Source organism: Nycticebus coucang, chromosome 16 (genome assembly GCF_027406575.1).
Source record: "Nycticebus coucang isolate mNycCou1 chromosome 16, mNycCou1.pri, whole genome shotgun sequence".
NCBI classification, from domain to species: Eukaryota; Metazoa; Chordata; class Mammalia; order Primates; family Lorisidae; genus Nycticebus; species Nycticebus coucang.
In genome coordinates, this window is record NC_069795.1 from 71757554 (window position 1) to 71783018 (window position 25465).

Here is a 25465-nt window from a genome sequence, read left to right on the forward strand (position 1 = left end):
ATGTATTACTCAGATTAAAATGGCTTTCTAAAAAGAAAAAAAAACTGCCAAAACATTCATGATTTGTAGACTACTGTTTGCCTGGATGTGTCAGCCAAGGTAACTGATGAGAAATATTGGCTACGACAAGTTTATCAATTTGGTTAATTTGGTAAGATACTTTTTATGACTAAATATCAAACAGGCTTCCATTCTTCGTCACTATGGTTCTCACAAGCTTTTTAGCAACTCTATGTTACCTACTCACTGAATTAGGAAAAGTCTACTTAATTCAAAGTATTTTAACAATAAATATAAAATGTTCATCTTCCTGTACATGAAAAATTACAAGTACTACCTCATTCAGAATGACACCAACTAGTAAACTGTTTTGCTAAAAATAAACTAGTTTCGTCTGTCACTGCCAACTAGACAAGAGATCATTTATACAATACTGCGTAAAGAACAGATGTTAAGTGTTAGTCTACTAAATGGTCCTAAAAGATGCAGATATCTTTTGTGTATTTGGCAGCCAATAACTATACTACGCTCAAAGGTAGCAGCTATATAGCTGGCATAAGCCAGTGACTTTTGCAGACAGATGAAGCAATTGTGGAAAAATAAACAGTACTTAAATGCATCTGTGTTTTCCTAATGTTTACTGTATTACAAATTAGGCATAAAACATGTATTGCTGTAACATTAAGAAGCCTGATTAGTTTTACCAGTTCTCCCCACACAAGATGACACATAGGACAAACTTAAGATTATTTAAATAGAGTAATATTCCAGAAGCTTCTTAAAGCCTTGGCACAATTTTAGATCTTATACAATGAAGATGGTAAAATTCCAACTACAATGTCATGTATGTAGGACTATATTCACCACCTGAAATACTAAGAATAAAAAGCTTCAGATAGATGAAGTGAATATGAAAAATTTATTTTCAAATGAAATTTAGTATGATTATTAGTAGTCCCCAATAAGAAACAGAATAAAATCAATACCATGTTAATGACAGAGTGCCACTGCTACATCTTCAAATGGCTATGCCAAATATAATCCTTAGACTGATAGTTATATTCAGACCTATACACTGATTTACATGCATACATACATATTCATATTTATATATGTGAATATAAATACAGCAAAACCTCTAGAGCTGACCACCTACCTACATTGACCATCTATTTTTTTTTTTTTAATGTTAGGCTGATTTATATAAGAGCTGCTCTGGGCAGTTACACAGTTTGTTTACCATAAGGAGTTATCTAACTCTAAACAGACTGTACATGAAATCAGAAATCATCAAAGCAAGAGAATCACAGCTGGTCTGCTGCAGCCAACACAAAAAACCACCAGAGATCAAGAGGAGAAATGTCAGGATGAAGGTGGGGCTTTTTTTATTATAGAAGAAAAAATAACTCCTCAGCAATCTTAACAAAGGGAAAGAGTATTCTGCCCTGGGAGAAAACAACGTGATACAAAATCACAAGTGTTTTTGTTACCAGCCCTGCCTCTGTCTCCTCCAAGAGCTCCAAGAGCGGAGGTGAAAGGACACAGCTGAAGCAAATGGGGCGGCGCCTGTGGCTCAGTCGGTAAGGCGCCGGCCCCAAATACCGAGGGTGGCAGGTTCAAGCCCGGCCCCAGCCAAACTGCAACCAAAAAATAGCCGGGCGTTGTGGTAGTCCCAGCTACTCGGGAGGCTGAGGCAAGAGAATCGCTTAAGCCCAGGAGTTGGAGGTTGCTGTGAGCTGTGTGAGGCCATGGCACTCTACCGAGGGCCATAAAGTGAAACTCTGTCTCTAAAAAAAAAAGTAAAATATGCAATTATGTAAAATTACTTAGAAACCCCACAAATGTGGCTCAGTGGGTAGGGCGCCGGCCTCATATACCAAAGGTGACAGATTCAAACCCGGCCCCGGCCAAACTGCAACAACAAAAAAAAGCTGGGTGTTGTGGCAGACGCCTGTAGTCCCAACTATTGGGGGGGCGGCGCTGAGGCAAGAGAATCGCCTAAGCCCAGGAGCTGGAGATTGTTGTGAGCTGTGACGCTACAGCACTCTACTGAGGGCAATAAAGTGAGACTCTGTCTCTTAAAAAAAAAAAAAAAAAAAGCTAAACTTCTTTTTTGCTTTAAAAAAAATTTTTTTTAATACATCAGAAGGCCTGCTTTGGTGACAAGCTATCCCCACCAGAGAATAACTCCATATATGTATATCCCCTCTCTGTAACATGCTGAAGTTGAACTGTCAACTCATTACTAAACCTGTGTGAGGACAAGTACATTTATCTTGTGAAACAGAGCTACAGCAATCAAGTGACTGCTAGTTAGCCTGCATCCACCTGTCAATTTAACAGCGCCCACTTCCTCCAGAGGGTGGGCAGGGCAGAGACCCTGAAGTGGTAATGAGGAATTAACCCCCAATTATCAACTTTCCAAGCACCCCTTCCCCCATCTCCTCCTCAGAAGGAGAGACTTCTCTCTAAACTTACTTTACTTTGGCTCCCTGTGACTCAGATGGTTTTCACCTTTAGAAACACAAATAATCCACACACCTATATAATTTTTTTGTTTTTACATTTAAATATAAAAATACTACTCTTCTGGTTATAAAGGAGGACCAAACAATAAGAACCTTTTCTTCTTTTAAGGTAGGGATATCCATCAGTTTATTCTGAGCTCATTGTTGAGGGGAGGGCATTTAGCCCCATGAAAGGAAGTATGGCCTCATCCTTCCTTGATCTCCAACTTCTACTTTCTCTCCTAATTCCCACTTACAGTAGAATGTTAGTTATAATCTCTTCAACTTTTTCACCAAGGAAGTCCTAGCCTGGAGTAAGCCAGGCCTTCCACTTTCAGCTACCCTGAAGAAAAAGTCCTCCCAGTCCAGCAGATGTGCTCCACCCAGATAACCATGCCTACTGGACAAGCACACCCCAGTAAGTGGAAGAAGTGGTTACATCCATTCCCGCCCACTAGAGCACTAGAAAGCTTCAGTGATAAGGGAAAAAAGGAGGGTAGATGCAAGAGATTAAGAACTTGACCCGTCTATCTTGGCCAAAGAAAGCAAGATTAACTGGACATGAGGAATAAAAAAAGATGTTAATATTCCACTCTTTTGAATTACAACTGGGACAACCGGGAAAGGGGGAAGATTTGGAATGGGATGGAGAACCAGAAGGGACTCAATGACTGGAAGTCTAGTCCACTTAGTTTTTGTACTGGAAGGACTCATTGCCAGTTTCATTGAGAAGACACGTGTGGATGAGGGCTTCTGTCACTTAAGAAGGGGTCGCAGTTGGCAGGACGATGGTCTTCAAAGTAGCCCTTCCTTCTCCTGGCCAACAGTCTGGGGATTGCAGATGCTGGCACTATAGTTAGCTACACCAGCAGAAAAGTTGTTGATGTTGGAGGTTTCATGGAATCCAGTTAGGTTCCAGCCATTGTCCAGGCCCCCCTTGGGATCACAGGCGCAAATGTGTTACTGGTGCCGCTTGCTTAACTTCTCAGTCCTCCTCAATGTACTTCAGATCTTTCTCCTCCGGCATGGCTTTGGTGCTGAAGTTGGTATGGCAACCTGCACCATTCCAGTTCCCAGGAGGGTGGGCTTAGGATCAAAGGTTGCTATCACTCCAAAGTTTTCACACACATAATGCAAAATGAAATGAGTCACCCAGAGATGATCTCCCATGCTGATTCTTACACAGAGTCCATTTTGGAATTCCCACTGGGCAGGCATGACCTTGGCATTAGTTCCAGCAATCTTGACTACAGCATACAAGCAGGCTCGGTAGTGAGCCTCCATGATATCCCTGCCATAGGCTCTATCTGCTCCCACACCACAGTAATAAGGACCCTGGGACCCAGCAGATGTGCTCCATTAGAGGGCCAACTGAAGGGGTGCCCATCTGTCCCCATCAGAGTATATTTCTGCTCCATTTCAAACCAGGGGTGCTAGGCGCTCACTATGTCCATTATCCACTTACAGGTGTGCTTAAAATTGGTCTCCACAAGCTTTCTTGTGTACTTGAAAGCTTCACAGAACATAGGCTGTTTGTTGGGGTCCTTGTGGAAAGGGTCCTGGAACATGGCAGTAGGCACAAGATGTCACTGTTGGAGCCTTCAGACTGTAAAGTATTAAAGCCATCAAAATTCCACTCAGGTAACTCTTCTACACACTTGGGCTGGCAGTCCAGGGTGCGGGTCTTGCAGTGTAGTCCTTCTCTAGTACCAACAATCCAGATATACATGTCTTGGACTTTCTCACCCTGAAGCAGGGATATATATACCTGCTTGATGCCTTTAAGTGGGAACTTGCTGAGGTGGTCATGGTGGAAGATGTTCTGGGTGCCAAGCAGGCGGGCGGGCAGGCAGGCCAGCCATGTGAGTGAGGTGAAGAGAGGAGAGGAGGCTAGTGTGCTGCTCAAATGCCCTACTCTTCTCTCATCCTGGGCTCCCAATCCATCTCAAGTTGACCTAATTTTCACAGATGGAACACGCACTACATGTATGTATCAGTATAGCAGTCCTACTTCTTTATATGGACCACCTCTGTATGTTGACCATTTTGTTATACTCCTATACTCCTGACCAGTTGGGTGGTCAACTTATAGAGGTTCTCAATACATAATAGGTCTATTGTAATTTCTGAGAATAAAAGAAATGAAAATTTTCTCCAGAAATAGAAGCCAATATACACATAAAAGCTCATCCAAAGAGAAGGATCCATTTCCAGTATGACAAAGAGATGAATACAGAGGCAACAAGAAACTCATTATTTTGTAAGTGGTGACTTCCAAAGATGATAAACCAGAATGTCAAGAACTCATAATTTAATTTGCTGTACTCAATTTAAAGCCTATTACAATAGGCCGGGCAAGATGGCTCACACATACAATCCTACCACTCCGGGAGGCTGAGGCAGGTGGACTGCCTGAGCTCAGGAGGTTGAGATGAGCCTGAGCTAGAGCAAGACCCCATCTCTAAAATATAGCCAGTGTTGTGGTGGGGCCAGTAGTCCCAGCTACTCAGTAGGCTGAGGCAAGAGATCACTTGAGCCCAAGAGTTTGAGGCTGCTATGAGCTATTATACCATAGCACTCTACGAAGGGCAACAAAGTGAGACTCTGTCTCAAAAAAAATTAAGTCTATTACAATATTATAAATTATCCTTGCCAATAATAAAGAAGATAAAGTGTTCAACTCAAATATCTACAGCCTACAAATAAAATACTGACGTATTCTTAGATTTCACCTAACTGGATTACCTAGTACAGTGTTCCACATAATAAGAGTGTGTGTTAACAATATCTCACCATAACTGCAAAATATTTATGATAGATTACCTTATTTGTCAGATATGAAGGATCTTGACTCATTCATTTGCCTTTATGAAATTTTTACAATATGAGGGTCAAACGGTCCTTCAGACTCAAAAGTCTCTCCCTTTAAATTTCTTTGCTGAAAGTGATGGACCATTTGTACTCAGCATTTTTTTTTTTTTTTTTTGTTTGAGACGGAGTCTCACTGTGTTGCCCTGGATTGAAAACACAGTGGCGTAATAGCTCACAGCAACCTCCAACTCTTGGGCTCAAGCAATTCTCTTGCCTCAGCCTCCCAAGAAGCTGAGACTACAGGCACCACCACAACATCCAGCTACTTTTTTTTGTTGTTGCAGTTGTCACTGTTGGTTAGCTGGCCCGGGCTGGGTTCAAACCCATCAGCTTTGGTGTATGTGCCTGGAGCTGTAACCACTGTGCTACAGGCGCCAAGCCTGTACTCAGCATTTTTAAAGGAAATTATTTTGTCACTTTATAGTGACAATTAAATCCCAGTGTTCCTATAGATGTTCTCAGGTTAAAAATGATTTAAAAAAAAAAAAAATCAATCTCCTAAGTGTCCTTATGAATAACAGAATTATTCTAGAACAAAAAATTCTTCAATTTTTGCTTTAAAATATTAAATAATAAAGAAATATACAGAAAGACAAACATGAACAAACTGTTGACAATTACTGAATCCAAAGGATGGGTTTATGAGATTCATTATCCTTTATTTTTCTGTATATATATAAATTTCCAATTTTAAGTTTACAATGAACAGCAATGTTTTGTTGGTCATTTGGGAATTCATTAACAAACACACATGAAAATCTTAAGAAAGTTGCAACTTTAGAAAAATAAAATACATTAAAAACAAATAGGCCCAAATTTTAAACGGTTATATTGAGAAAATGGGAACCTGAAAGGTTTCTGAATTCTTGTGTTCCACTTTTTAGTACCTTTTCTCCCCCACCCCCCAAAAGTGCTGATTTTATAGAAGGGAAGGGGAATACATAAGCACAAACACACACAGACACGTGTATATAGGGTATCCATTAAGTTCATGTGTAATTTTTAAAGTGTACGTGAACTTTATAGACACCCTGCATATATATAGATAGATTTTTTTTTTTTTTTAGACAGAGCCTCAAGCTGTGGTCCTGGGTAGAACACTGTGGCATCACAGCTCACAGCAACCTCCAACTCCTGGGCATAAGCGATTCTCTTGCCTCAGCCTCCCAGGTAGCTGGGACTACAGGCACCTGCCACAACACCCAGGTGTTTTTTTTTTTTTTTTAGACAGAGCCTCAAGCTGTCACCCTGGGTTGAGTGCTGTGACATCACAGCTCACAGCAACCTCCAACTCCTGGGCTCAATTGATTCTTCTGCCTCCGCCTCCCAATTAGCTGGGATTACAGGTGCCTGCCATAACACCCAGCTATTGTTTTGGTTGCAGCCGTCATTGTTGTTTGGTGGGCCTGGGCTGGATTCGAACCTGCCACCTCAGGTGTATGTGGCTGGTGCCTTAGCCATTTGAGCCAAAAGAGTTTCAGGCTTAAAGTAGAAAGTTAAGTTCTTTAAAAGAAATGAAGAGTAAAAGACTTACCTGCTCTTCTCTTTTCTGTTTGCGTAACTGCAATCCTTCTTCCTCCCTCCTTCTGCGCATCTCATCAGGATTCAGAGATTTGTTCTTGTAACTTTTTAGGCGAAAGTTCTCTTTTCCTGGGGTGGTCATGATTTCTACAAGAATAAAAGTAGGAAAAGAGAACAGCTTAGCGTAAAAAGCTGTTATTCTAGGAGCTTAGCCTTTTAAATATATACATGCTCAGACTCACCCCAAAGTGATGCCAGAAATGGTTATTTTTATTTATTTTTAAGTTTTATTAAAGTGTGCAATTCAGCACTTTTTAGTACTTTCACAGGGTATGTAACCATCAACACAATGAATTTTAGGACATCCTCATCATATCACAAAGAAATCCTGGGCTTGGCACCTGGAGGTCAGAGGCTAGGGCGCCAGCCACATACAACAATAAAAAAAAAAAAATGTTAAAACCCAAGATGATGTATCTATTTTTTTTTTTTTTTTTTTTTTGCAGTTTTGGGCCGGGGCTGGGTTTGAATCTGCCACCTCTGGCATATGGGGCCAGCACCCTACTCCGTTGAGCCACAGGTGCCACCCTAACCCAAGATGATCTGAGTGAGATTTATCCCAAGGATACAAGGATGGTTCAACATACAAAAATGTATAAATGTGGGTGGCGCCTGCGGCTCAGTGGGTAGAGCCCCGGTCCTATATACAGGGTGGCGGGTTCAAACCCAGCCCTGGCCAAACTGCAACAAAAAATAGCTGGGCATTGTGGCGGGAGCCTGTGGTCTCAGCTACTCTGGGAGGCTGATGCAAGAAAATCGCCTAAGTCCAGGATTTGGAGGTTCCTGTGAGCTGTGTGATGCCACGGCACTCTACCAAGGCAATAAAGTGAGATTGTCTCTACAAAAAAAAAAAAAAAAAAAAAAAAAAGCTGGGTGTGTGGCGGGTGCCTGTAGTCCCAGCTACTTGGGAGGCTGAGGCAAAAAAATCACTTAAGTCCAAGAGTTTAAGGTTGCTGTGAGCTGTGATGCTACAGTACTCTAACCAGGGTGACATAGTGAGACTCTGTCTCAAAAAACAAAGAAAAGAAAAAAGAAATCCTGTATTGTTTAGCTATTATCCCTACTCTGCACATCCCACTTCTGGACATCTCATAGGAACAGAATCATAGAATATGCAATGTTTTGTGAATGGCTTCTTTCATTAAGCATATTGTTTTCAAAATTCATCCATGTTGTAACACATATTAGTACTTAATTTCTTTTTATAGCTGAATAATATTCCATTGGCTATCCATTCATCAGCTGATAGACATTTGAGCTGTTTCCACCTTGCAGCTAGTAGGAATAATGTTTCTATAAACATTTGTGGTCAAGTATTTGTATAGACATGTTTCCATTTTTCACACCTAGGAGTGGACTTTCTGGGTCACATGGTAACTATGTTTAATCACTTGACAAACTGCCCAACTGTTTTTTCAAAGTGGCTGCACCATTTTATGTTCCTCCATCAGCAGCATATGAAATTTGCTCCAACATTTTGCCATTCCAACTTTTTGATTCAAACCATCCTAGTGGGTACGAAGTAGTATCTCACTGATTTGTAATTCCCTAATGACTGAGAAGGAACACTTTTTCATGTGTTTGGTAACTGTGTATCTTCCATTAAAACAAAGTCTGCTCAAATCCTTTGCCCATTTTAAAAGTAGAATATTTGTCCTTTTATTCTAGAGTTGTAAGATTTCTTTACACATTCTAGATGCAAGTCCCTGATCAAATACACTTTGCAAATAAATGTAGTTTTTTTTGTCTTTTCACTTTCTTGATGGTGTCCTTTGAAGCTTAACAAAAGTTTTAATTTTAATGAAGTTCAAATTAACGTTTTTTTTTCTTGTTCATGCTTTTGGTGTCATTTCCAAGAATCCTTAACCCTATATATCCTTATAAGAGTTTTTTTTCCTTATAAGAGTTTTATAAAGTTTTACCTCTGACATTAAGGTCTGTGGTTCATTTTGAATTAATTTTTGTACGTGACATGATCTAAAGTCCAACTTCATTCTTTGCATGTGGCTATCAATCTGTTCTAACACTATTTTTTGAAAAGACTACTCTTTCTCCACTAAATGGACTCGACTCTTGCTACAGATAATGTGTTTCTCTCCCAAAATTCACATGTTAAATCCTAAGTACCAATGTAAAGGTGTCTGAGGGCCAAGGCTTTCAGAGATGATGAGGTCAGGATCGTAGAGTCCTTGTGAATGGGATTAGAAACCTTGTAAAAGGCTCAGCACCTGTAGCTCAGTGGCTAGGGCACCAGCCACGTACATGGAAGCTGGCGGGTTTGAACCCAGCCTGGGGCTGCCAAACAACAATGACAACTACAACCAAAAAATAGCCAGGTGTTGTGGGAGGCACCTGTAGTCCTAGCTACTTGGGAGGCTGAGGCAAGAGAATCACTTAAGCCCAAGAGTTTGAGGCTGCTGTGAGCTGTGACGCTACGGCACTCTACTGAGGGCGACATAGTGAAACTCAGTCTCAAAAAAGAAGAAAAGAAAAGAAACCTTATAAAAGGGCTCACTTGCCCCTTCAGCTATGTAAACACAGGGAAAAGAAGTCTGTGAACCAGACTGATTCCATTAACCTATGTGTGTATCCCTGTGCCAACTCCACAGTCTTAATTACTACTGCTTTGTAATGTTTTAAAACCAGTAAGTTTAAGGCTTCTTTCTTCTGATCTTCTCTTTCAAGACTATTTTGACTATACTGAATCCCTTGCAATTTCTCATGAATTTTAGGATCAGTTCGTCAATTTCTACAAAGAAGTCAGCTGGGATATTATAATAAGGATTGTGCTGAACCTGTAGATCAATATGCAGAGTACTGCCACCTTGAAAATGTCTTATCTTTCGATTCTTTAAGATGGGCTATTTTTCTATCTAGATCATAATTTCTTTCTATGATGTTTTATAGCTTTCAGAATATAAGTTTTGCATTTCTTTTGTTAAACTTATTTCTGAATATTTTATTTTCTCCATTGTACATGGAACTGTTTTCTTAATTGTCAGATTGTTCATCACAAGTCTAGAGAAATACAGAATGTGTCAAAAATGCATACTAATTTTAAGAGAAAAGGCTATCCCATTCATGCCTGTTGCATGTAGATACTAGCATTCATTTGACTAACACCATCTTTTGCGTGAATGTCATACATATTTAAGTCAACTTCAAAAAGTGATACGTAGACAATATGTCTTAAAGTGTGCATACATTTCTTGGCACCTCCAGTACAATTGATTTTTGTATATTGATCTTATATCCTACAATCTTGCTAAACATACTAGTATACTTTTTTTAATTGATATACATTATAGGCTCGGCACCTGTGGCTCAAGCAGCTAAGGCGCCAGCCACATACACCTGAGCTGGTGGGTTTCAAATCCAGCCTGGGCCTACCAAACAACGATGGCTGCAACCAAAAAATGGCGGGGCGTTGTGGCAGGCGCTTGTAGTCCTAGCTACTTGGGAGGCGGAGGCAGAAGAATCGCTTGAGCCTAGGAGTTGGAGGTTGCTGTGAGCTGTGATGCTACAGCACTCTCCCCAGGGCGACAGCTTGAGGCTCTATCTCAAAAAAAAAAAAAAAAAAACCCCAAATTGATATACATTATATCATCTGTAAAAGAGACAGTTTTACTACCTCCTTTCTTATTTTGATCCCTTTTATTTCTTTTTCTTGCCTAACTTCCTTTCAAATACGATGTTGAATGAGTTGGGAAGTATTCTCCCTCTCTCTGTTTTAGAAGTGAAAAATTAGCATTAATTTTAAAATGTTTGGTGGAATTCAGTAGTAAAGTTCATAAACCTAGGCTTTTCTTTGTAATTGTGTGACTACTCATTCAATGTCTTCGCCATGTTTTAGGTCTATTCAGATTGAGTGAGTTTTGGTAGTTGTCTTTCTAAACACTTATCCACTTCATCTAAGACATTTAATTTACTGGGATGCAGTTGTAAATAGTATTTCTTCATTACCTTTAAATCTGTATAAGATCATTAATAATGTGGCCCCTCCTTTCATTTCTGATTCAAAAAAAAGCTAAGTCTTTTTTTCTTAATCAATCTGACTAAAAGTTTGTCAATTTTGTTAATCTTTTCAAGGAACTGGTTTTCAACTTCACTAGTGTTCTCTATTATAGTTTTCTTATTCTTTGTGTCATTAATTTCCACTCTACTCTTATATTATTTGCTTCCTTTATCTTTCCTCTGTTCTTTTTTCTGTGGTTTAAAGTAAAGTAGGTTAGGTTACTAACTTTTAGCTCTTTCTTCTTTCTTTCTTTCTTTTTTTTTTTATAGAGACAGTTTTACTTTACAGCCCTCGGTAGAATGCCGTGCAGTCACAGCTCACAGCAACCTCCAACTCCTGGGCGTAGGCGATTCTCTTGCCTCAGCCTCCAGAGTAGCTAGGACTAAGGCGCTCACCACAACACGGGGCTATTTTTGTTGTTGTTGTTGCAATTTGGCTGGGGCCAAGTTTGAACCCACCCTCAGTATATGCGGCTGGCACCCTACCCACTGAGACACAGGCACCACCCCTCTTTCTTCTTTCTTAATATGGGCCTTCACAACTAAGTTTCTCTTGAAGCACTGCTTTATCTATATCCGCAAGTTTTCTTGAGACAGAGTCTCAGTTTGTTGCCCTCGGTAGAGTGCGCAGCTCACAGCAACCTCTAACTCTTGGGCTTAAGTGATTCTCTTACTTCAGCCTCCCACGTAGCTGGGACTATAGGTGCCCACCACAATGCCCGGCTATTTTTTTGTTGTAGTTTTCATTGTTGTTTAGCAGGCCTGGGCCAGGTTCGAATCTGCTAACCCTGGTGTACGTGGCTGGCACCTTAACCACTGAGCTACGGATCCTTACCCTGAAGAAATTATATTTAAAAATGTGGAGAGGCCAGGTGCAGTGGCTCATGCCTGTAAGCACACTGGGAGGCCAAGGCAGGTGGACTGCTTAGGCTCCTAAGTTCCAGATCAGCCAGAGGCAGAACAAGACCCTGTCACTAAAAAAATAGCCAGATGTTGTAGTGGGTGCCTGTATTCCATCTACTTGGGAAGCTGAGGTAAGAGAATCACTTGAGCCCAATAGTGTGAGGTTCCTGTGGGCTATGATGTCACAGCACTCTACAGAGGTTGACAAAGTGAGACTCTGCCTCAAAAACAATAAAATAAAATAAAATAAAATAAAATAAAAAATAAAGATGCAGAGGAATTATAAAAAGAAAAACACTGGTTTTCTAAAGCAGACAGCATTTTGACACAGAAATATCACAATATAGTGTAACAATAGCTGTGTCACAATGATTCAAATTAAAGGACCTAAGTATTCCGTTAAGAAAAGGAAAAACCAGGCAGTGCCTGTGGCTCAGTGGGTAGGGCACCAGCCCCATATACCGAGAGTGGCGGGTTCAAACCCAGCCCTGGCCAAACTACAACAAAAAAATAGCTGGGCATTGTGGCGGGTGCCTGTAGTCCCAGCTATTCAGGAGGCTGAGGCAGGAGAATCGCCTAAGCCTAGGAGTTGGAGGATGCTGTGAGCTGTGTGACACCACGGCACTTTACCTAGGGCAATAAAATGAGACTCTGTCTCTACAAAAAAATTTTTAAAAAAGAAAGAAAGAAAAGGAAAAAGCATATAGTAAGGTTAGGAACTGGAAAAAGCTAATGGGAACAAAAAACATTTAAACTTAAGGAAGTTAATTTGAAGCCTATATTCATTAATATGAAGCTATAAGGGTATGCAATTAAAGAAAAGCAATGTTAAGAACATACATAAATAGAAAGAGAGGAAAAATAAATAATAAAGCAAATGGGATAAAAGGTAATATGAACAACTGACAAATGTAGAAGAAAAGTATGTAGGTGGTCATGTACACATCTTAAAATTTTTCTGTAAGTCTAAAATTAATTCAAAATTAAAATATATATATAACAAAGTCAAGTGTAGTAGGTCACACCTGTAATCCTAATACTTTGGGAAACTGAGGCTAGTAGACTGCTTGAGCTCAGGAGTTCAAGACCAGCCTGAGCAAAAGTAAGACTCCCATCTTAAGTAAATAAATAAATAAATAAATGTTTTAAAAAATAAAAATCTAGGTGCTGGCCCCACATGCCAGAGGTGGAGGGTTCAAACCCAGCCCTGGCCAAAAACTGCAACAAATAAATAAATAAATAAAAATAAATAAAAATCTAAAAGAACACAAATGTTTACACAAAAATTAACTATTCACTTGCTTCCTTTTATTAAAATATCATAAGCAGCAAAGGAAGAGCAGGGAGAGGGCAGGAGGGAGGGGTGTAGGGCCTTGGTGTGTGCCACACCTTTTGGGGGCAAGACAGGATTGTAAGAGGGACTTTACCTAACAAATGCAATCAGTGTGACCTGGTTTCTTGTACCCTCAATGAGTCCCCAACAATAAAAAAATTAAAAAAAAGAAAAAAAAGCCATATATATCATAAGAAGCAAGTTCAAACATGAAGCCTGGCCTTAAAGCCCTGTGTTCAAATTTGCTTTTCAGCATAACTAATGACACAGGGAAGATAAACTAGCCTTTGTGAGTCTTGGTTTCCTCATGTGCACAATAGAGATAAAAGTACCTCATAAAATGAAGAACAGTTACATGTGGAAACTTAATTCCCACTATCTAATCCATACATGGGGTCTGACAATTAAGTTTACAAACTCATCCTAGAAAAATTGTTAACATACTTCATTGCTGAATATCACTATGGTCACCTTCAAAGTACTCCCCTTGGGAAGCTATGTACCAATGCCAGCACCTAGTTCCCCCTTCAAAGCAATTTTGGAATCCTTTTCCTGGAATGGCCATTATATTACCATTAATGTCTTCATCATATTACCCTGAATGTCTTTTTTTTTTTTTTTGAGACAGAGCCTCACTTTGTCACCCTCAGTAGAGTCCCATGGTGTCACAGCTCACAGCAACCCCAAACTCTTGGGCTCAAATGATCCTCTTGCCTTTGCCTCCCAAGTAGCTGGGACTACATGCACCCACCACAACCAACACCTGGCTATTTTTAGAGATGGGGTCTCGCTCTTGCTCAGGCTGGTCTCAAATCAAACTCCTGAGCTCAAGCAATCTACCCACCCTGGCCTCCTACAGTGCTAGGATTACAGGTTTGATGTCTTGAATGTTATCAAAATGTTTTCATTACAGTATTTCTTTTATTTTCGGGTAGAAGAAAAAGTCAGTGGAGCCAGATCAGGTAAGTAGGGAGGGTGATCTAATACAGTTATTTGTTTACTGGCTAAAAATTCCCTCACAGACAGTGCCATGTCAATGCTGGTACAGTGTCATGATGCAAGCTGGAGAAAAGTTCAAGTCATTTTCATCTAACCTTTTCACACAGCTTTTTCAGCATTTCCAAAGAGTAAACTTGGATAACTACCTGTCCAGTTGTTACAAATTCATAATAAGTAACTCCTTTGATGTCAAAATTGGTTAGCAACATAATTTTGACTCTTGATTTGGACTGATGGAAATATTTTGGTTGTGGAAAATTGGCTGACTTCCATTATGCACTTTGATGCTTTCTTTCAGGGTCATTTTGGTATGTTCATGTTTCAATGACAGTGATAACACAGCCCAAAACATCATCATACCTCTCTCAAGTCTCGGCAAATTTTGACTTACCTTTGCTTTTGTTCACTGGCAAGCTCCTTTGGGATCATTTTTTTTGGGGGGGGGGGGATCATTTTTGTAGACAGCTTTCTCATGCCAAGATTTTCAGTCAAGATTTTCCTGTTTCTCTATTGATATTTACTTGGTCTGCTATGCTTCTCACAATCAGCCGACGATGTGATGCACAATTCAATAAACTTTTGCTATATTTTCTTCACTTCTGCTCGTTACTGGCTGCCCTGACCTCACTTCACCAGTGACCCTTTCTCTCCCCTCAGAAAAATGTTTAATCCACTTGTACACTGCTATTTTCTTCATGGCATTATCCCCATAATCTTAGACTAACATGTCCCAGATTTCATTTCCACTCTTGCCAAATTTAACAAGAAATGTATAATTCAAGGTCTGACATTCTTTCAGTGGCACACAAAAACACACAACAATGAATGCCATTCAACAAGACACCAGCAAACGTCGACACAAACACGGCTGTGAAACACTGATATTCCGAGGGCATGAAACCTTACCAAGCTATTTGTACAGTGCTGCTAATTCAAGTGCACCAGGGCAAGTTCACAAACTTAAATGTCAGACCGTATATATGTATATAGTTCATATTTGATACCTGTGTAATGAAGAAATGGCTATAAATGCATATACCGGGTTCCACAGGGTTGATTGCAGGACTTGATATGCAAAAATTTTGGTATATGTGGGGGTTCTGAATCCATCCCCACCCCACCCCCAGTATTCTAAGGGATAGAACCTGATTTAAAAGGTTCAGAATTTCAACAATAACCAAAAAACCCAAATACAGAAGGGAATAAAAACAAATTTATACAAGTGTTCCTCTCTTGGTTTCCAAAGATAACCAACAAGTTCTTTGTATATCCTTTTAAAAGTTATGTTAAACAAGTATACACATTATCTATTTTTTATTGTCCACTGACAGGATAATTACACACACAGTTTGGCACTTGGCTTCAATTTTGGACTACTTCCTATAACAATCCCCAAAAAGTTAAATCACCTTCTAACTATGTAATATAGTAATTTTTATACTTTTATGCCTAGAACCTAGACATTACTGATGACAATTAATTCTATCTCCCACTTTCTCTCACAAACAATTCTGCAACAAATATTCTTTTTCATGTATTTATGAAATTATACCATTAATAAATTCTAACAGTGGAAGCTCAAAAGTCAAAAGGTATGTATATTTACAATTTTGATATTGTCAAACTACTCTAAAATGTTGCACCAATATATCAGTATGGATGAAAGCACCAGTGTTTTCCCCACCCCACACTGCCAATACAGGACTTCCTCCAACTTTTCCATATTTGACAATATAATATGTGGGAAAAAAATGTTTCTCATGACAACCATTTTCATAACTCATCTCCCTCCCATTACCTAATTATCACCCAAAGGCCCCACTCAAACATCATTACATTAGGGATTAGGTTTCAACACATGAATTTTAAGGGGACACAAACATTCAGTCTACAGCAGTGATTTGATGCCTCCAAAATTTTTACAGATCACTATTAAATCATTTTCAGAAGAAGTTCAAAGCACATTAAGTATATCCTCTTTTTTTACTTGTTTTGATCAACATAATTTAAGTATGCCACAGAAGTTTAACTATAGGTTCAAGTGTGCCACAAGATTTTTAAAAAAGGTTAAAAAACACCGGTTTATAGCATCAACTGTAACAAATGAACCCCGTGGTGCAGAATGCTGATGGTAGGGAAAGCTGTATGCATATGGAGGTGACGAAGTGTCCAAAAGGTATTGTGTACTTTCTATTTAATTTTGTTGTGAAATTAAAACTACTATTAAAAAGTCTGTATATGCCTGTATATGTGTAAAACATAAAGATTTCCTCACCAGTATCCATAAAAAAGATGGATTTGTTTCCTCTTTTATGTGAGAGGGATTACATTAATATTTGCTCCACTGGAAAGCTTTTCGAAAAACACACACCACAAAGTATTCTTCCAAGGAATTTGATTAACAGGTCTAAAGCAGACAACAGAGACCTGGTGTTTTTTTTTTTTTCTTTTAAAGATCCCCAAGTGAATTCTGATATGCATCTGTAGTTGAAAATCACTATAGTAGAGCAAAAATTTTGCTGTAAAACATAGCTGAACAGGTAGACTGAAGTTAGACTGAAGAGTGAAAGAAAGAAAAAAACTATGTAAGAGGAATAATAAAGTAATAGTACAACAATATTATTCAGTTTATCCTAAGATCACCTAAGTTATTAATTGAAAATTTTAAGTTATTGCCAATTACTTAACAGTACCCTAACAGGGACCAGAACACTTTAAATTAAAGCCATTATATCTAATCTTCCTCTTGTTTTCTAGAGAAATAAAGCCAAAAACAACAAACTTAAAAACAAGACGCCAAACCACGGGTGGTAAAACAGAAACACACTCTCTTATTTCCATAAAGGAGATGCTTCACTTTCTCCTTCATGCCCATTTAGTCAATTATCAAGTTTTACTTATTCCATCCAAAATTGATTTGAATTTTCCATTTTATCTTTTCCCATTTATTCCCACTGCCACTAGGTCCTTGTCATCCTATATCTAGGTAACAACAAAAACTCTAAACCACCCTTGCTACCCTCAGACTCTGCTCTTCAATTCATCCTCCACAAACTCCTCAGATTAATCTCAAGACATTTTTCACTGTATTACTCCAATGGATAAGGACATACAATGTCTTTACCACTTCTTAGATCAAATTTGAACATTTTTGTTCTACAAGATCCCTTTTTCTTTATTTTTGAGTCAGAGTCTCAAGCTGTTGCCCTGGGTTGAGTGCCATAGCATCACAGCTCATAGCAACCTTAACTCTTGGGCTTTAGCAATTCTCTTGCCTCAGCCTCCCAAGTAACTGGGAATACAGGTGCCTGCCACAAACGTCCGGCTATTTTTTTGTTGCAGTTGTCATTGTTTTAGCTGGCCTGGTCCAGGTTAGAACCCGCCAGCCTTGGTGTATGGGGCCGGTGCCCTACCCACTGAGCTACGGGCGCTGCCCAAGATCCCTTTTTCTTGATTCATTCAACACTGTCCACCAATCTATACCCAAAAGATACTGAGTATATATCTCTTTATAATTTTACTATTTTCAAGACATTATGTAGTCATAGCATGCTAAGTCAGGCCATCCAGAGACAGTAAATCTGAAACAAATTCTAAATATTCTATTTAAGTTCTGCAATACTATTTGTGGAACACCTTGCTTAGTTCTATCATACAAATGTTATTAGAAAACACAATGTGCATTTAATACTATAATAAAAACCAAAACCGGCTATAACAAAAGACTATTTTAAAAAATCCTGAAACCACAAGAAAGTGTGAACTACAAAATAAGCAAGTTAAGGCCAGGCATAGTGGCTCACACCTGTAATCCTAACACTTTGGGAGGCCGAGCCGGGTGGATTGCTTGAGCTCAGGAGTTCTAGACCAGCCTAAGCAACAGCGAGACCCCATCTCTACTAAAAATAGGAAAACTGAGGCAAGAGGATCGCTTGAGCCTAAGAACTTGAGGTTGCTGTGTGCTATAATGCCATGGCACATGAGACTGTCTCAAAAAAAAAGAAAAGGCAAATTATGGATTTAAATATAAGTACCTTTTTGTTTGTTTGTTCATTTGGTTTTTGTGGAGACAGAGTCTCTTTGCGTTGCCTAAGTTGCTCCTGAACACCTGGCATCAAGTGATCCTATTACCTCAACCTCCCAAAATGCTGGGATTACAGGCACAAGATATCACACCTGGATTAACCGATTTATGAGTAAGTATAAAGTGTTCACTTCATTTGAAAATATTAATAATCGTTTGTTATGAGTTTCTAGTCAAATGACACAGAGCCTTTTAAAAGATTTCAGTAGAAATCATGAAAGAAAATTAAAATCTGAAATATAAGACCCATTCTTTTCCTATAATACAATTAAAGACTATCTTTATGTTATTAACAGCATTTCAGTGTTCATTAAGTACAAAGTTTAAAAAGTTCTACAATTAGCCTTTCCTGTGAGAAGTAAATGCTACATTCTTCAAAGATGTTCACCTCTAAGTCACATCTTACAATTAAAACCCACCAGAAATATATACCTTATTTCATAGCCTACCTTCAGATGTTTTTCCTTTGAGAAGTTTACTATAACTTTTGACCTGAATTCTGACTTCACCTTCCAATATCTATCTATAGGTTCCCAAAGTGGGAGATTCCCCAAAGACCTTCTCAATATCAAAATATTTAAAGAAAAAAAAAAATTTTTTTTTTTTTTTGAGACAGAGTCTCAAGCTGTCACCCTGAGTACAGTGCCATGATGTCACAGCTCACAGCAACCTCCAACTCTTGGGCTTAAGCAAGTCTCTTGCCTCAGCCTCCCAACTAGCTGGGACTACAGGCGCCTGCCACAACACCCAGCTATTTTTTGGTTGTAGTTGTCATGTTGTCTGGCAGGCTCGGGCTGTATTTGAACCTGCCAGCTCCAGTGCATGTGGCTGGCACCCTAGCCACTGAGCCATTAAAGAAAAATCCTTATCAAACATTTTGGAAATTCAAACCCTAGAATACAAAAGTTCCTCTTTTGGAATGCACACAAAGGAAATAAAACCAGTCGTATGTTTAAGAATGTTGACTGTAGTGTGTTATTCTAATAAAAAATTGTAAACAACCTAAAAGGTCCAAAATGAGGGCCAGGTTTTAGGAAATAATCACAGTATACTGAGAAATGAGAAAAACAACGCTAACTTATAAAAAAAAATCCTAGTGTTGCAAACAAAAACCCAACTTACATTATGCTTTACACTTTTAAAAAATATTTCATAGTTTAAGAAACTGGAATACAACTTTTATTTAAATTTGGAAATTACCTTCCAAATTTTCTACAATAAGCAGCATACTAATTATACAAACTCTGAAGAAACACCAACGAAAACAAAAGTAAAAAACTATCTTTAATATCCTCAGAAGGGCTCAAACCTCTAATACTAGCACTCTGGGAGGCTGAGGCGTGTGGATTGCTTAAGCTCTGGAGTTCCAGGCCAGCCAAGCAAGAACCAAGATGCCATCTCTAAAAACTAGTTGGGTGTTGTGATGGGCACCTATAGTCAAGCTACTGGCAAGAGGATTGCTTGAGCCCAATAGTTTGAAGCTGCTGTGAGCTAATGGCACAGCACTCTACTGAGGGCAACAAAGTGAGACTCTCTCTCTCAAAAAAAACAAACAAAAAAATCCTCAGAAGGATGAAAATGTCTATGAGAAAAATAAAGACTCTTGGCTTGGCACCTGTGGCTCAAGCGGCTAAAGTGCCAGCCACATACACCTGAGCTAGCAGGTTCAAATCCAGCCCAGGCCCACCAAACAACGATGGCTACAACCAAAAAATAGTCGGGCATTGTGGCAGGCGCTTGTGGTCCAAGCTACTTGGGCTGCAGAGGCAGGAGACTCGCTTGAGCCCAGGAGTTGGGAGGTTGCTGTGAGTAGTGATGCCACAGCACTCTACCCAGGGTGACAGCTTGAGGCTCTGTCTCAAAAAAAAAAAAAAAAAAAGAAAAGAAAAAGAAAAAATAAAGACTCAGTAAGAATGAGCTCTAAGAAATTTAAAAGGTGACTAGAAATTAAAAATCAGCAGAAGTGCTAGGTGGTATCAATGAGGAAATCTCTCAAGAAACAGATCAAAGGCTCAGTGCCTGTGGCTCAAGTGGCTAAGGCACCAGCCACATACACCTGAGCTGCCGGGTTCGAATCCAGCCTGGCCTGCCAAACGATGGCTGCAACCAAAAAATAGCCAGACGTTGTGGCGGGCGCCTGTAGTCCCAGCTATTTGGGAGGCGGAGGCAGGAGAATCGCTTGAGCCCAGGAGTTGAAGGTTGCTGTGAGCTGTGATGCCACAGCACTCTACCCAGGGTGACAGCTTGAAGCTCTGTCTCAAAAAAAAAAAAAAAAAAAAAGGAAACAGAACAAAAAGATGAAAATTAGAAGACGAAAGAAAAAAGTTAAAACAACCTAAGAATTCCAATACTCAAATAATACCAATGCCGGGCGGCACCTGTGGCTCAGTGAGTAGGGTGCCGGCCCCATATGCGGAGGGTGGCGGGTACAAACCCAGCCCCGGCCAAACTGCAACAAAAAAACAGCCGGGTGTTGTGGCAGGCACCTGTAGTCCCAGCTGCTTGGGAGGCTGAAGCAAGAGAATCGCGTAAGCTCAAGAGTTAGAGGTTGCTGTGAGCCGTGTGACGTCATGGCACTCTACTCGAGGGTGGTACAGTGAGTCTCTACAAAAAATAATAATAATGATACCAACGCCAAAAAGACAGAAGTGTAAGAGATTATGAAACAATGCATCATTCAACGTCTATTCAACGAAAGACACCACCAGCAAAATTAACAGAAAGATAACAGACTTAGAGAAGGTATTTTCCAAGTCTACTACTATCAACAAATCATTCAAATCTAACCTCTACAAGGAACTTCTGCAAACCAAAGACAGACAAAGGATAAAATATACAATTATCAAAAAGGAAAATCTGAATGAATCTAAGAGATGCACAAATTGATTAGTAATCAGAGAACATAAATTGAAACAAAGAAAAACCACTTTATAACTATCCAACTGACAAAAAATAGAAAATTAGGTAAAACCACGTAGAGGAAAAGACAATGTGCAAAAAACTCTCTTGAACTCAAGTAGACAATATAAACTGAATCTTCCATTCTATATTCTATGCCCTGGGAATCACAATCTGGGGTATATACCCCTGAGAACTTCTCACTAAAATCCATACAGATGTACAACTTTGCAGGGGTCCTCAAACTTTCTAAACGGGGCCAGTTCACTGTCCCTTAGACCACTGGAGGGCCGGACTATAGTTTAAAAAAAAACAAAACTATGAACAAATTCCTATGCACACTGCACATATCTTATTTTGAAGTAAAAAAACAAAACGGGGGCTCGGTGGGCACCTGTGGCTCAAGTGGCTAAGGCACCAGTCACATACACCTGAGCTGGCGGGTTCGAATCCAGTCCAGACCCACCAAACCACAATGATGGCTGCAACAGCAAAAAAAAAAAAAATAGCCAGGCATTGTGGCAGGTGCCTATAGTCCCAGCTACTTGGGGGGCTGAGGCAGGAGAATCACCTGAGCCTAGGAGTTGGAGGTTGCTGTGAGCTGCTATGGCACAGCACTCTACCCAGGGCGATAGCTTGAGGCTCTGTCTCAAAAAAAAAAGCAAAATGGGAACAAATACAATCACACTGCCGCATGTGGCCCGCGGGCCATCATTTGAGGACCTCTGACTTAGAGTATATTTACCACAGAGTACTTGTGATGGCAGAAAGGCAACTCAGTCTCAATTATCAGGGAATGAAAAGTACAGTGTGGTAATAGAATTCTGTATTAGACACAATTATACATACATAAAACAAAATAGAAAGGTCCCCAAACCAATGCTGAGTAAAAAAGAAACAGGACATGATCTATGACACAATAAATAAACTAAATAAATACACACAAACCCACTACATATTTCACAATGATTCTTATATACTCATGGATGTATCAACCACAATGCTATAGGAAGGGATAATATATAGTAGAAACAAGGCTCAGAAATTTAAGAAAAACATAAAGGACCTTGTACAAACTGGTGTTAAGAACTCCGAAGCATAATTCATTTTAAAACCCTTTTTACCTGGCTTGGTGCCTGTAGCTCAGTGACTAGGGAGTCAGCCACATACACCAGGGATGGAGGGTTCAGCTCGGGACTGCTGAACAGTAACAACTACAACAAAAAAATAGCCGGGCGTTGTGGTAGGTGCCTGTAGTCCCAGCTACTTGGGAGGCTGAGGCAAGAGAATTGCGTAAGCCCAAGAGTTAAGAGGTTGCTGTGAGCTGGAATGCCACAGCACTCTACCCAGGGTGATAGCTTGAGACTCTGTCTCAAAAAAAAAAACAAACAGAAAACAAAAACCATTTTTACCTAATGTCCAAATAAAAAATTTTCTCAAAACTAAAGGTCATCAATTCCCAGCTGGTATGGGCCCTTAAATGGGGGAGGTGGGCAGGGAGGACCCACACCTAGAAATATCATCATGGAATTTCAAGGGTTAAAAACACCCTAAAGCTTCCCAGGGGTCCTCAAACTTTTTAAACAAGGGGCCAGTTCACTGTCCCTCAGACGGTTGGAGGGCCGGACTATAGTTTAAAAAAAAAAAAAACTATGAACAAATTCCTGTGCACACTGCACATATCTTATTTTGAAGTAATAAAATAAAACGGGAACAAACACTATCACACCGCCTCATGTGGCCTGCGGGCCGCAGTTTGAGGACCCCTGTTAGAGACAGGGTTGGAGGGGAAGGTCATATATAAATGAAGAGTCAGACTGGCTTTGGACTTCAACAGCAACATTGGATAGAAAACAAAAGAACTTTTGAACTTTGAATAAAAATTATTTTCAGCCTAGAATTTTATATCCAGCCAAATTATTAATCAAATGTGAAGGCAGAATAAAGATTTTTTTCAATTATGCAAGATCTAAAAAGTTTTTACTTCCCATGTACCCTTTCTTAGGAAGCTACTCGAAGACACACTCCAAGGAAATGAGTAAACCAAGAAAGAAAATATGAGAAACAGAAAAAAGGAAACAGAGAAGGGGAAAGAGAATTTTAAGGATAATGTAAACAGACGTTGCAGAATAACAACTGAGAAGCAGGCCCAGAAAGTAAATTACCACAGACTACATTAAGAGAAGAGAGGGCAGCGCCTGTGGCTCAATGGAGTAGGGCACCCGCCCCATATGCCGGAGGTGGTGGGTTCAAACCAAACCCAGCCAAAAACTGCAAAAAAAAAAAAAAAAAGAGAAGAGATTTCCAGGATGGCTGTCTCAGGAAATTACACACACACACACACACTAACTCCTGGAAAAACAAAAATCGACTCAGAGGAAATGGTATCATAATACTCTACATGGTTCAGCTATAAATATGTACATAGTTATAAAATAGTGAACACTGAATATTGACTTAAATACCTGTGGTAACTATATTTGTAGGATGGGAGAGGCAGTGTATGTAGTCGGTGAAGTAGGTATGTATGAAATGGTAAGAAACATCTTGCATATATAATAAAGTCAACAATAATGTCTAAAATAGCTGTATCAAGAAATAGTAATAAAAGCAAGTTACTCTATTTATAAATATGAAAGTAAACACAAGAGGAAACAATTAAGAGAAAGAAAATGGTAGCCTCTAAACTGCAGAAGCTAGGACAGGGGACAGCTACTTTTTGGATACTCTAATTTAAAAATTACATTTTTTTAATGGTGATAAAACATGAATAATCTCTCAGCTGTCAGCAAATTATATCTTCAGTATTATTTGATAATGTTAAATAAACTATCCCCAGTCTGTTCTGCCAAAGAGATTGAATTGCTAATAAAACCAAGCTTCAATGATTGATGTGAATATACAAACAGCCCTCATATTTTAATCCCAGCTTCACTACTTACTACTTATGAAGTAGGGCAGGTTACCCAATCTCTCTGCGTATGTAACTACCTCCCTCAAAGTGGTTTTGCAAGAACAATTAAGTGAAAGCACCTGATGTAAAGCTTGACCTCCTCAGAAGATGTTAGTACTTTCTGGCGTCTTGTTGTTCTCTAGCTACAAACTCACATTTTGACCCCAAACTGCCTTGCTGGTCACAGAGTACAGAGACTCACGGACAACTCAGCACATATCTGTCCTCATGCTAGAAAATTAATTACAATGAATAAGCAGACTTATCTTTGTATATGAAGGGCAGCATTATTCTTGTTGTATGAAGGGGATTATCTCCATTATCCACATTCTGGATTACTGCCTCTTCTCAAGAACTGTCCCATTAGTCTACAACACTAAGAACCATTTTCTCACTTAGATCTGTTTTGTTGGCCTACAACAGCTATAAAAAACAATAAAAAAAAAAACAACTGTATATTACGGATGGCGCCTGTGGCTCAAAAGAGTAAGGCGCCAGCCCTATATGCCAGAGGTGGCGGGTTCAAACCCAGCCCCAGACAAAAACTGCACCCCCCCCCAAAAAAAAACCTGTATATTCCATCAGTCTTCATCATCCCTGCTCTTTCAATGCACAGCCTCAGAATTTTCTAATGTCCTATCTGGCCTCCAGTTGGCCTCTCATCTCCTGCTTACTACAGCAATAAATAGAAGAAAGAAATCAGCCCAAATCAGCTAATTGAATTGTTTACCATTTCCAAAATTTTCTTCAGTTTGGCTAATTAACAATACCCTGTAAAGTTCAAAGATATGTAAAACAAAGAGAATAGGCTCAGCGCCTATGGCTCAAGCGGCTAAGGCACCAGCCACATACACCTAAGCTGGCGGATTCGAATCCAGCCCAGGCCCATCAAACAACAATGACGGCTGCAACCAAAAAAAAGCCGGGTGTTGTGGCAGGCGCTTGTAGTCCCTGCTACTTGGGAGGTGGAGGGAGAATAGCTTGAGTCCAGGAGTTGGAGGTTGCTGTGAGCTGTGATGCCACAGCACTCTACCTAGGGCGAGAGCCTGAGGCTCTGTCTCAAAAAAAAAAAAAAAACAAAGACAGTAACAGAGGATTATCTTTATCACTAGGTCAGGCATCTTGCATGGCCAAGGGTCTTATGTGATTTTATATATAATATTCACACGTACTTCTGAAAACAATCTGGCAGACTTAAAAACATAGGTGTCATAAGTCACTGAAACTATTTTATCATTAATTCAACAAACACTGTGTTAAAACACTGGAGGAGCAGAGAATAAGATGTGGTCCTACTCTCAAGTATAAGGGAAAAGGACAAA

General features: G+C 39.6%; 1 protein-coding gene and 1 pseudogene across 1 annotated transcript in view; both read right to left on the bottom strand.

The window, feature by feature from the left end:
- The window catches only part of KPNA1 (karyopherin subunit alpha 1), an 81832-nt gene that overhangs the window by 51959 nt on the left and 4408 nt on the right, over nucleotides 1-25465 (bottom strand). Inside the window, exon 2 of the mRNA XM_053565316.1 lies at nucleotides 6913-7046. Coding sequence (XP_053421291.1) covers nucleotides 6913-7041 — 129 coding nt within the window. The 5' untranslated portion in view covers nucleotides 7042-7046. The remainder of the gene's footprint in view (nucleotides 1-6912; nucleotides 7047-25465) is intronic.
- On the bottom strand, nucleotides 3149-4316 carry LOC128567804 (glutamine synthetase-like; annotated as a pseudogene).